This window comes from Papilio polytes, unplaced genomic scaffold, assembly GCF_000836215.1.
Source record: "Papilio polytes unplaced genomic scaffold, Ppol_1.0 DF824270.1, whole genome shotgun sequence".
Lineage (NCBI taxonomy): Eukaryota > Metazoa > Arthropoda > Insecta > Lepidoptera > Papilionidae > Papilio > Papilio polytes.
Genome location: NW_013524934.1, coordinates 3997 through 17207, shown reverse-complemented (window position 1 = coordinate 17207; position 13211 = coordinate 3997). Strand labels below are relative to the sequence as shown.

The 13211-nt window shown below is 39.5% G+C and overlaps 2 protein-coding genes across 3 annotated transcripts; both read right to left on the bottom strand.

Annotated features, from left to right (window-relative positions):
• Positions 1-1133: 1133 nt before the first annotated feature.
• On the bottom strand, positions 1134-7519 carry LOC106105162. The gene is made up of 7 exons (XM_013285404.1): positions 7304-7519; positions 7100-7233; positions 6929-7030; positions 6573-6730; positions 5969-6089; positions 4641-4713; positions 1134-3595 (listed from the first exon to the last, which is right to left on the bottom strand). The coding sequence occupies exons 1-7, from the start codon at positions 7401-7403 to the stop codon at positions 3120-3122; spliced, it is 1164 nt and encodes a 387-aa protein (XP_013140858.1). The 5' UTR covers positions 7404-7519; the 3' UTR covers positions 1134-3119.
• Positions 7520-10641: 3122 nt separating this feature from the next.
• On the bottom strand, positions 10642-12901 carry LOC106105170 (collagenase-like). Of its 2 annotated transcripts, XM_013285427.1 has the most exons (6): positions 12569-12611; positions 12268-12495; positions 11801-12068; positions 11476-11565; positions 10998-11182; positions 10642-10746 (listed from the first exon to the last, which is right to left on the bottom strand). In XM_013285427.1, the coding sequence occupies exons 2-6, from the start codon at positions 12460-12462 to the stop codon at positions 10642-10644; spliced, it is 843 nt and encodes a 280-aa protein (XP_013140881.1). In that variant the 5' UTR covers positions 12463-12495; positions 12569-12611. The 2 variants fall into 2 exon arrangements, with proteins under 2 accessions (XP_013140881.1, XP_013140872.1); XM_013285418.1 differs by having other exon boundaries at positions 12268-12901.
• Between the last annotated feature and the right edge of the window lie 310 nt (positions 12902-13211).

Sequence of the window (13211 nt, the reverse complement as noted above, 5' to 3'; positions counted from 1 at the left end):
CATACCTTGGCTGACACCGACATCAAAGTAAAAATAATTGTACAATTTTGTCATTCAACTACAAAATCATCCATTCCTTTATTCAACTAAACCATACCTTTACAATTACTGTAACGCTCCTCTATTTTAGCAGCACATCTAGAATGATGTAAAATAAATAAAACAGTTGTTTTAAAGTGTTTTTTTTAAGTCAACGGAAAAACTTTACTGTATAAAATATGAAAAATGAAAAGGGGAAAAAGAAACATTTTTTTTCTGGAACCGACATTTTGTTTTAGATTCATATTTAAAATGTACTTTTATTCTGTGGATTTACCTAAAAATGGTCACTGGACTTTTTGTTACACCAAAGAAGTAAAGTTTTTAAAATCAAAACAACAGTTCGGAGTACTAATAATAATTTATTGATCTCATACCAACGGCGGATCCAGGGGGAGGGGGTCAAGGGGGTCATGACCCCCCCTGAGCTGTTTGGTCAAGGGCTTGACAAAATATATTTACATATTTTGTCAAGCTCTCGACTTGACCACGATTGACCATGGATAAAAATAATAATACACATCTTAAAATTGCAATTTATAATAACTAAAATTGTTTTGAATTAATACAGTTTGTTTTTATACACTAATTGGTATAAAATGTCTTTAAATGATAGTGGCGCTTTTAACAACACGACAGTGCGAACTAAGGGGCGGTTACGGCAAATTGCGCATTTTTGGAGGCATAGAACAGGATTTCTACAAATATTTGATTCGTGATGTTTTAGTATGTATAACTTCAGTCCATTAACTAAAGGCTCGTGGAACAGAATCACGATTGGACAAACTTTTCTCGATAGATTTATTTTTGAAAATGTGCCTAATTCTGTAAAAATCACTATATATCTGCAATACAACAACGAAAGTTTATTTATATTATATTATATAAAGGTTTATTTGATACACGAGTACTTTATCTTCCGTTAACTCGAAGCTTTTTGCGATACATTGATTAGTTAATTTTTAATCGAATTTAATTAAAATGAGCTCCCAAAACCATTCGGATTTCGCGTCAGTCCGTCCGCGGGCGTCGTTGGAAGCGGATCTGCTGCGCTCGTTGCTCCGGCGAAACACCCTCCGCGTCCCGCATTTATGTGACCAGGTGAGTGACGGAAAGGGCGATAGCTCGCTCTCTTTTTTTCAAGCTCGAACGTAAAAACACTGATCTATATAAAATGGAACTTCCCACAATACAGAAAGCGCCAGGCGAATAGAATATAATTATTAATTTTTTTTAGTAAAAGTATATTTTTTTAATTATATCTATTTAATGAAATTTGTAATGAATTTTAAAATAAGATTTTTTATTATGAAATGGAGTACAGAAGTAAAATTTGCATGCATATCCCCTATAACGAATATGTATTAATAACTAATACTTGACAATAAAATAGTAAAAAGTGTCGAACACTTTGTTTTGTTTAGATATGTTGGCATAGTTAGACGTTTACCTTTTTTTTTTATAAAAGTAAATAATAAATGTGTATTTAACGTCACCTACATTAATGCTATAAACTAAATGTAAAAATCTAAATCGGAGTCTGGATGGCGCTTCGCGGCGTTCGATGTTAAGGACACGGCTGACGTAGACCGACGAGACTCGACTCACGCGATCTAACCGTGCGGTGCACCCCGCTCATTGTTTGCGCGCGCCTACTTCTTCCCCCCAAAAAACGAAAATTGTCCCTAACACAGCCCCTTAAATGAAAATCGGTTAAGCCGTTTCTGAGATTAGCGCCCACAAACACACAAAGTGACAAAACTTAAACTCCTTTGCAAATTAGCTAAACTTAAATATGTAAATTAATTAATTTGCGAGTATATTTTAGAAAAACATATGGTTTTCGAATAGATCGCTAAAAAGTTATTGTGCCCCGGGCGCGAGGTAAGCTCACTACGCCACTGATGTGACCCCCCCCCCGGCGCCAATGTTGGATCCGCTCTTGTCTCATACATTGTAAATGCTGAAGCCATATTTTCTTTTTTAGAAGCTGTGTATATAGTAGTAGTTACTGTACGCAAGGCTCTTGTGGCACCTTTTTAACATTGACGGGACGGCGCCTGTGAGCATTTAGGGTTACCAGCAAGGTAATATGTTAAAGGGAAATTCTTTCCTTTTGAAAACGAAAACGCAAATTGTAAAGGAACTTGTATCTTACAATGTAACTAGGAAATGCCCCAGACTTCGTTTGTCGGTTAGGATTCTATAGTTAAAGAACATTTGTAGCAAACTTTTAGCAATGCACTCCCTCGAGACAGTTAGGGAAGGAATAGTCTTAACATAATAAAAATTGGCTTACTTAGCGCTTATCTACAGAGTAATAGAAATCTAAATTATTGTTTGTTGTTTACAATTAAAGTTTAGTACAAACTATGTGGTATACCCAGTGGTTTGAACTGTGCGTTTTAAAATTACCAGACCATTAGTTTTTGATACGTTACTGACTACACACAGTAATTACCTTATTACGTAAGTGAATATGTAATTTATGTTAAGAAAGCCATACTTCCAGTTGCACAAAACACGTTATATTTAAGGGTTCGATCGCTACAATATGAAATAAGAAATAAAGAAAAACATTCAGCAAAAATTTTTAAGTCAATTAGTTTATAACAATTATTTTTTCAATTACAAATCTAAAAATATTCATCGCCTTAAGAGAGGGAATTTCTTGACTTAACAAATGGTAACAATTTCTGATTGCAGCAGACACAAGAAGATTCACATTTTCAAATGTAATTACTGAACCCCCCTACTCCTTCTCAGCAATAAATATATCTCCCATTTTAAAAAAAAATTCTCGGACGCACCAGTTTCTTCACTTTATCTCATGGAATAACATAAAAAAAAACACACAAAATGCGTAAAACAACGCGAAGTGAACTGACAAGTTATGTCACTATTAGCCTGACATTAAATGTCATTTGTTTCATAACATTGTCGGCTGCCAAAAGAAACTTGTATATCTATACGAGTTTAAATACATATAAAGATGATTTTAAATTCCACTTTTTGACGTTTAACGAAGAATCTGGCAGAAAAGTAACGGCAATCGGCCTCAGGCCGTACATAACGCAACGTTAGACTGCGGGCGGCGGGCGTGCGCATGCGCAGCTGCAGCGATGCTCCACATGCACGAGGCGCACGGCGGCCAGGAGGCGTGCGGCCGGCGCCGCCGCATCCCCCGCCGCAAGCCACAACGGCGCCAGCGCCTCGCGCAGTGCGCGCGCCGTCTGCGCCGCCAGCACCAGCGCCGGCCGTAGCAATGCGTTGAAGCACACCACGAGCGCCGGCTTGAGTGCGCCGTCCGACAACGCCTGCAACAGGCCTAGCGCAGCGTCGCGGCCCGCCGCCAGCGCCGCGCCCAGCGCCGGCGCCAGCAGCACGGCCGGCAGCGCACCCACCAGCCGTAACGCCGCCGCCGCCTCGCGCAGCAGCCGCTTCGCCGGCCGCACGCGCCGCCGTACCGCGCGCTCCAGACGCGTCGGCGCCGAGCCGCGCGCGCTCAGCCTCCACACGCCGCTTTCGAATTGATATATGTCGAGTCGCTCGGGACCTAGGGTTATACCATGGGGTTATGCATATTATTTAAACCGATTTCAACCCCCTGGTGTTGTTGAGGCCATACTTAAAGAGAGATATGCCCGGTGGTGGAGTACCGATAGTGGTAAACCGCAACCCCTAATGCAGGACTCGAGTAAGTAAACCGTTTATTGTTAGTTATTAACGAATATTTTTATTGGTAGACCTACCGCTTTATTAAATATTTTATTTAACTTGACAGAGAGATTTCCTGCGGTTTCACAGATTGAGCACAAAAGTTTCTTTTGAAATGCCCGGCATTTACACGGAATGTCTGAAATAGACGTGTACAATAGACTACCACAGATTCCTTGGTCGAAAATATGACGTTTTGAGCCAACTTACCTGTATCCGAAGTTGTTACGTTTGTGCGCTCGGGCTCGGGGGCTCTGAAGTGCTAATTATTTTACATTTATGCAAATATCTCGAATATCATTGAAATCAAAATTCTTATTAAATCCATTGTTTTTGTTTGTTAAACTGCACATTGTTGTGAAGCAAACATTTTTCATCACATCAACAAAGAGCTCTAACGTCAAAACAATTTCAATCGTATTTGTGTGACCGAAACCTTCACAATCATCAGGTTCAAGTTTATTATTGTGTCTAATACGTGGGGTGCAAATGCCCTCTTCACGGCTGTGCCTCGGGTTCGAATACAATGATAAACTATCTAAGTAATATCACATATGTATTCCATAACCAGTTGGTACCTTGAGCACAACTAGATTTTGATAAGAATTATTAATTTTATACCTTTAGATAATAATGTTTTTTACCAAAACTGCTCGCCAAATAAAAATTTAAGCAGAGACCAAAAAACTTACACTGTCTATCTGAGAAAAAAACTTGACAAGGCATCTGTGTTAGTCCATTGTATACGTATTTTCCGGACACCTATACTCGAATGTTAAATTATCTTTATGTCTTTGGAAATAGCTTACAATCTATAATCTTTTATTCATTTCCATGTTATCATACGAGTACATAACGGTGTAACGTAGGCGAAGCAAGCTTACCCTCAAAATGCAAATGTCCTCGGTCCGATTTAGTTATGTTATTCACTCTCTGCCACAGAGAAAATTTTCGTTTCTGTAAAATAGTTATACACACATAGAATATTATATTTTAATAGCTGTTGCCCACGGCTTCGTCCGCGTGAAGTTTAAAAGTTGCGTCCGAAGCCTAAGGTACTGATCCAAGATTCGAAATTTCTAAGCCCGGTAGTTTGTAACTTAATTTTTCGGTTCCTTATTGTTTGTATTCGCAATATCTTCTAAACTCGTCGTTCGACTTCTTTCTTCTCCGAAATGCAATCGGTTCCATGTAGTGTTTATAACCAGTAGGTATCATTGATCATAAAACCCCTCGTTTCAGGTTGTTACTATGGAAGCAAAAGCGACCTTGTTTTAGTCTTCCGTTCTTTTTTACAATTTAAACGAGAACTAAAATGAGCAACTGTGGTCGCTACTTCACGGCTTCTCGGAAAATAACTTGGCCATAATAAATTAATTTTTCCTCTGCTATTGACTATAGTGTTTGGCAACAATCGCAGCTCACGTTGCGTTTATTAAAGACCTACTTAGCTTAAACCTGAGTCCTCCCACGTCATACTAATACTAACACAAACTAACACAATGAACACAGAGGTCGCTAGCGCGCCGTGTTCAGCAGCAATTCAATTGTAAACATTTGTATTAAGCAAATGAACACTTTTAAAACTTCATAAATAGAGTTTGAATTCAATAATACTGGAGTACGGACGCGCAAGACGAAAATGTTTAGCAAAAGAATTAATTGCAAGAAAGAGACAAGTACAGTGTGGTACGATGAGCTAACGCTTGCGGATTGTGAACTGAACGAACTAGTAACAATGAATTAATTAAATTGCTACAAATGAACAAATACGGAAGATTATAATATTTTTAGTAAAAAGAACTAGTGTTATTTATATAAGATCTTATTGTTGGTTCTTTAAAATAATAAACGTGTTGCTCTGTAACAAAGAAACAACATTTATGTAATTTATCATCTTGTAATATTTTTTACTCATTATAATTATGACGCCATTCCTCTAAGATGGCTTCCAAAATCAATTACTCATAGACAATCGTTTAGAATCAGTTTTAAAATAAGAGAAATGTTAATTTATTTACATATATACTATACTAGTTTTCGACAGCGACTTCGTCCTCGTGGAATTAAAAAATGACAGCCTGGCATACATTTAATATAGAAAATGATTTTAAAAATTGATAATTAATGACATTTTTTTGCAAACTTAAGCATGACCGTCCTGCCCGTCCTTACCCTATGAATTTAGAAATGGTCAACTGATGGTACTGACTAGGGTAGGCAATGGCGCATCGCCCTCGCCGCTGGCGCCCGGTCCCCGTGATGCGTGCAGCGCGTGTTCGGCGTGTTCGGCGTGCTCAGCATGCTCGGCGTGCGCCGACCGCGCCAACGCGCTGTCGGTATCTTACCATTTAATGACGTAACAGTACAGCTATAAACTCTTCAGCCTGTAAAAGTTATTACCCAAAGACAGCAGTACGTTGTCTTTCGCTTAGTGTTTTTCTTTTTTCTGCATAAAACCTTTTTTACAGTGGAAAAAGTTATGCTATAGTGATAATACTGACGTAGAGAAATCATCCAGTTTGCTTGACAACAATGGCAAAAGTTCGTTGAGCAGACGGCCAACTTTAAGTGAAGGGGTGTTTAGAGAGAGAGTTAAAATTTTAAAGAAAGAAGGACCCCCGAAGGATCGGAAACCAGTCGGTGCCGTCACCGGAGGATAAAAGCGTGAGTTGAGCCGTTTTTAATTAATTTTCGCTTAACATTATATTCAATAAATTTTTGTTCATTTAGTAAGATAAGACATATTGAATTGATTTATAATATTGGCTAGCCAGCTAACTGCTAGTAAAAAAGACTAAAAATACGAGCGGTACATGGCTGTCACCGCGGGGTAGGACGGGAGCGCCTCTTGCGCCGAGCCGCGCGACACGCACGCGCACTGCACGTCGCACCGCGCGCACTTCCCGTTGCACCGCGCGCACTGCCCGTTGCACCGCGCGCACTGCGCGCACTGTACGTCGCACCGCGCGCACTAGACGTGGCGTTACACGTTTATGCATATTATCTTCGATAAAATATGGTGATCGAAGATATTACTGTGTTGGAATTTTATGTGGAATTGTCCATCGAACCATCGGTCCCATCAATCTTATAATGACCCAGGATTTAAGTGATACTAACAAAAGTGTAGTCTCTGTAGCCTGCAGCCTTTCGGACCTCATGTACATACCGACGTTAATAGCTTCTTATCCTTAAAAGTCGGGGAGCCGAGGGCGGTGTCCAACCTCGGCAGGCGCCCCTCCTGCCGCTGGCGTTGCTTCTGCACCAGAACCTGCAGGAGGCGGCATTATAAGGTAAGTCATAAGACATCGAATTGGTGGCATGTCCGGCTGAGGCAGACCTGGATGTAGGAGGCGGCGTCTTCGTGCGAGGGCGGGGAGCACAGCAAGTCCGGGGAATGCGGGGGTGAGGAGTCGCGCCGCCCGACACACCGTGCCCCGCCCCGTTCGCCGCCCGGCAGGCCGCGTCCGCTTGCTACAATCGGAAAGAGTTAGATAATTGCTTTCGTTGACTTATCATCCCTTATATCAAAACGTACTCCAACCTAAGTTAACGTTAAATATTTCGACTTCCTTGGCTTCCACTCCTCTGTTTGCGGTCGATGAAGTAACATTTGAGATGTGCTTTTTAGGAGATACCGTCATTAAAAAGTTTTGCTAGCTCTGTTAATTATAGATTACGTATCTATTACGGATTCGCAAAGTACAACAAAAGAAGTAGTAAGATCAATTCAATTAAATCTTAGTGACAGCGGTGACAGCCAGACAGCCTTCAAGATGTGACAGCCAAAGTTGAACCAAAGAGCATATAATGATGACCACTTCCGTTGGAAAAACTATTTATTTAAATCAATCAATCAAGCCTGAACAAACTTTACTGTTGTCTACATACCAAACTGCAATTGAATGAAGACATCGTCTTTTAATTCAATTATTATGATTGCACCTTTAGTTTTCAAAATAAAACTTTCTGCAATATAATAATATACGAGTATAGTGTCACATACATACATACATCATATGGCGCCCATCAACTACTCGTATGTCAATTTCAGTATGTTACAAAGTACTCTGTGTATGTCAACTAAAAAATGTTAATTGACTCTATCACCCTAAACATTTTGACACCGTTTGTCAGTTCAGTCCGCGTTATTACTTTATGCATTTTTTGTGCTTTCTTAATGTTATTCTATTAAACAAAAAACATGATAAAAGTCTTTAAAAGAAGTGTAAGAGAGGTTGTTTTGAAAGCGGGGATTTCTTTACTGCGGACAAGAAGCATTACGGTCCAGTAATTACATTTGAAAATATAAATCACCGTGTGTCTATTGCAAAAGGAATGTGTTACCATTTGTTCATTCAAGAAATTCCCTAACTTCCAAGGTGACGCATGAACGCTACGTTAAGTTTGGAAATAAAGATTAAAACTTTTAAATAGTAATTGGCTTAAAAATGTTTTTTTCTGATAGAAGTTGTTTTATTACCTATTCATTTCAAATCGCAGCGACCAAACCCTTATGTTGGTGTCGTTTCTGTCGCGCCTTAATAGATGGCGCTGTGGCGAGACCAAGCTAAACTAACACACGATGTTGAGTGTATTGTCTCGCCACATACATACTTCTCGGATCGCATACTCTTTGGTTTTTGGTTGATGTCTTTGAGTTCGTTGTTATTGTTATCGTTACGTTTTGTAGTAGTCTCTCATTGCGTTGGTCGAGTCGTTCAATTTTGAACAAGGTTTTGTCGGAAGTAAACACCTTATTTGTAACGTGTTTTATGCATGTAAGTAATAAGTACTACGTACAACGTTGTACGTAATACTTATTACTTCCATTGTTTTCTGCCATTGGAATCATTGCCTTTATATGACATTAAATAAAAGAGGATTTTAATTTTTACGTACATATTTACTTAAGTAATAAGGTAATTACTGCGTAAACTCATTAATATTACAAGAAACTGGCTGTCCGATGATTTAGATGAGTTATAAGGCACAGTTCGAACCTCTGGGCATACCACTTAGTTTGTACTGTGCTTTGTTTGTAAACATTTGTTTGCGCTTTATGTGCCGCACCCAACAGATGGCGCTGTAGCAAGACATTATTTTACGAGAACTGTATCCGATGTTTACACACATGTCTTGCTCATGTCTCGCCACACATATACCTCCAGCCGGTGACATATTTTTTTTTGGTTGTCATTGCGTTCGTTCTATTATAGTGTGTCTAAACAATTTAGATTAGTTTAACAATTCATTTCAAATTTAGTAGGGATGGCTTGTGTAAAATCAGTCATGAATCTTATCAATTTTCGATTTTTATTCTTATAGAAGTTGGAATCGACAGATTTTTTGTTATAACTAATGAAATAAAAAAAACACTGTTTTCTCAAAATAATAAAGACCAGAACAATTAGTGATAGGAAAAAAATGTTTATTACTACTACAGCCGTACGTAATCGAATTGGATTTCGCTATTATTTCTGTCATCGCTAAATTCTCTACACTATAATAAATACTAGAATTGTCCTCTAAATTAGAGATAAGAAAATAATAATTTCAGTTGAGTTTGATAATTATTTAAACCGAATATCGATAGCTCAAAATTGTTCGCTGCGTGTTTGTTCGTCACTACGATACCTGTCCATTAAATATGGCATTTGCCTTCATACAAATTGAATTCGATATTCATATGCGTCATTAATCAAACTAATCTATCTTATTTAGACAAACTATAGTATTGTCGTTACGTTGTAGGAATCGTTTGTTGCAGTTTTTTGCTTTGGTCGAGTCGTCCAATTTTTGGACAGTTACTACGTAGTCGTAGGAGGTAAACAACATTAACCATTAAGGGGCAAGGGGCGAGCACGGCAGAACAGAACTCTTTTCTTGAGGTGCTTAAGGACACTTTTGACGCCCTTGTCAAAAGTGCGCTTAAGCACTTAGACGCTCTGTCGCCCTTGACGTCGTTGTGAGTAAACATTGAAAGTTGAAATTTTAATCATCAATAAATTACAGAAATTATTGTATTACCAAAATGTACTATAATTGTATCTTGAAGTCTAGTAGTTTACAAATTATAGCTATATTACATTTGAATTCTTCACATTTTTACACAAATGCGTATTTAATCATAACATTAAGATACTTCCAATGGTGCTACAATTTTGTAGAATTTAGGCAGGTTTCTGTCTATAGATGTAGGAGAAAATGAAATATCTTGTAATTTGACAATTTTTTTTTTTGGAATCTTGCACCAGCAGATTTCTGTTATTATGTTGATTACAACTTAGTTAATACTTACTAAGAAAGAAGGTGTAATTAGGTGTTTTAGACCTCCTTTAAATTTATCCTGTAAAAATTGAAAAAAAAGGGCGAACGTAAGTTTTGAACTTTTAAACTTCACGCGGACAAAGTTGCAGTAGTATTTTATATTTATATTTATAGTGAGATATACACTTATACACAAATGAAAGATGTGTGATTTATCATACTAATGAACCTTAATTAGACAAACTATAATTTCTGTTTACACGATTAAAATTGTTTTTTTTTTTAAATAAGTATTAACTTGTGTACTTGTAAACTCTAAATTTTAACATCTCCCTGGTCTTATCCCATTATGAAGGGACAGAACACGGCGTTTTTCTATAAACCTTAACATTCTGGCTTTAGTTCTAAACACATTTGGCGTCAAAATGCTGTAGTAAAGATGAGGTGTGATGAGCTCTGCTTGCCGGAGGCACCGAGCTGCATTGCAGATGATTACCTTAATTTGATCAAAACGACTTGATAGGAAAGAAGGGAATACAATAAGAAAAATAATAATCCAATTCGATATCAGATGATTTATTTTATTAACAACTCAATAATCGCTAATGCAGTTCACATACGGGCTCGGATCCAAGCGTTGAAGGAGGTGACCCTGGCGAATCCTGCGGGCTGGTTCTGCTGGCAGCCGCGGATGGAGCCGAACGACGTCACACCGATCTGACAAACAAAGCACATGTATACAATTTTTAAAAGGTAAATTGTCTTGCGTTGAAATTCAATTGTATATGTATGTAATAACAATAAGTTCAATGAACTTAAAGTGGGGTCATTACATTTACCTTTATGAGACGATAAATTGAATGGAATAGAAACTAAAATTTGCCGATGCAATAGATTGTAGAAACCATTTAAGAAACTCTGGTGTGGTTACGTAGGAACAGTAAAGTAAAAGGGTAAAGACCACTTACGAGAGTGTTGCCGACGGCGAGCGGGCCGCCGGAGTCGCCGTTGCAGGTGCTGACACGGTTGGCGCCGCTGATGCAGAGCGTGGACGCGATGACGGTGGCGCTACCGTACGTCTGCCGGCACACGTTGTTGGTGATCACCTGCAGGCGCGCGTGAGACAGGAACTGGTTGTTGCCGATGTTTCCACCTGCCAACGTTCACAACCGTATTACTGTATTTTTCGCAAAATTGGGCGGCATTGTACGAGTAGGAGTTGCTGGTACGTCATGGGCCTTCAAGCAAAGAGCGTACTACTCCCTGAAAGGCCGCCAGCGCATCTGCAGTTCCCTTGGCATTGCGGGTGTACATGGGCGTTGGATCATTTAGGTGAATCGCAGCTCTTTTACCCACGTTTTCTATTAAAAATGGAGCATCACCACAACTAATGGAACGGGAAAGGCCCAAGCTTAAACCTAAACGCATCTAATGAATTCTTGTTACCGTCAGCGGTAAGACCAAAGCCTGCAGCCCAGGCCCAGGTGCCAGCGTAGTCGTTGGTGCCGGAGGCCAGGCCGATGTTGCGAATGTTGTCTGTAATTACAATACTTCATAAATTTTAAATACTAAATTTAAGTTAGAGTAGTCTCGGACGTGATATTTTATTTGAATTTTTACGGGAGCTGCCACGAAGTAATGTGTCTTTACGCTTTATTATATTGTAAGTATGGATAGAAAAGAAATAAGTATAAATATAGATAACTGAATAAATATAAAGTTGTCAGTGTTAGTTAATACTTGTACATCCATGTTTCTAGAAATCACTCACTATTGTAAGCGACGGAATTGATGACGATCATAGCGACGTCGTTGTTCAGGTTGTTCATGTTGTAGCTGCCGTGCATCTCTACGCGGTTCGTGGTGATGCGGGTGCCGCCAGAGAAGAGGCGAATGGAACCCAATACGACGACAAACTGTCGCGCCTGGGCGTTGCGCGTGCGCCAGCAGTGTGCCGCCGTCACCAGCCGCGTATTTGACACCAGTGAGGAGCCGCACACCGACGTGCGACCATCCGTCAACGTGATCACCAGCCCGCCCTGTTGTACACAAAGCGAGTCATATCATAGGTTAGTCGATGCGTTAACAAAATCTAAATATGAGAGACACTGCACTGCTATTTCATAGCTATGAGACATATGTGAACAAGGCTTTTTAGTTTTTCTTTTTTATTTAACTTAGGACACAATCGATTAAATGAAAGTAATAAGGGGGAAGAGGTTCTTGCTTGAAACTGACCATGTACGGGTAAGCCCCCAGAGCAGCCGCCGACCCGCCGACGATCCTGGTGCCGTCGAAGTCAGCAGCCAACTCCGCTTGCTTTAGGGCTTCGGCCTTCGGGACGCCCACATTGTTATGATAGTCGAGTTCGATAGGTTCCTCGGCCGCGGCCAGCGCCGCCAATGCGCACAGGACGATCGCGATCAGCTTCATAGTGGACTCGGCAGGTGTAATGATCCCGTCCACCTTCGACCTCATCTTTTATATTAATTTCAAACGATTATTGTAATTAATAATGATAACGTCGGATTATACCTACTCAAGTCATAGTTTGATAAGCGCAGTAGCGAAGCTGGTGGGAGGAGCAAAGGGGGGGGGGCATCTTGCTCCGGTGCCCCGGGCGCAATTCCAATGGGGCGCAAAATGGTCCGCAAAACAAAAAGAAATATAAGATATATTACAATAATCTCAGGAATACATATTTTAGATTACGTGCTAATACAAATATAATAAATGTTACTGTTTAGTATTTGTGTAAAATGCCATCTAGTGGCGTTATAGGCAAACATCTACTTTGGAAATAAAAAAGAACACTACGAATATAAACCAAACTTTATTAATACTGTATTTATAACTAGGTGCTGTCTGCAACTTCGTTCAGGGGGGGATTTAGCAGCAAACTAAGATGGCTGGAGCGTAGGGTGACAAATTTTCTCTCGTATAAATAAAATATAAGTAAGTTCCCAGGCCAGCATAAGGTGCTTGCGAAGGCGCTTTAAAATGTCTTTAAAACACGGCGTTACAAAAATTGTAGAGGTGGAAATAGGTATGGGAAAAGTAGTCAGTCACCCACGTCCTCCCACTTCAAAGTGCATCGCTTCATGTATACATAACTACGAGTATATGTAGATATCTATCAATCAAGTGACAACAACTGAATATACATAATATTGATATGAGAT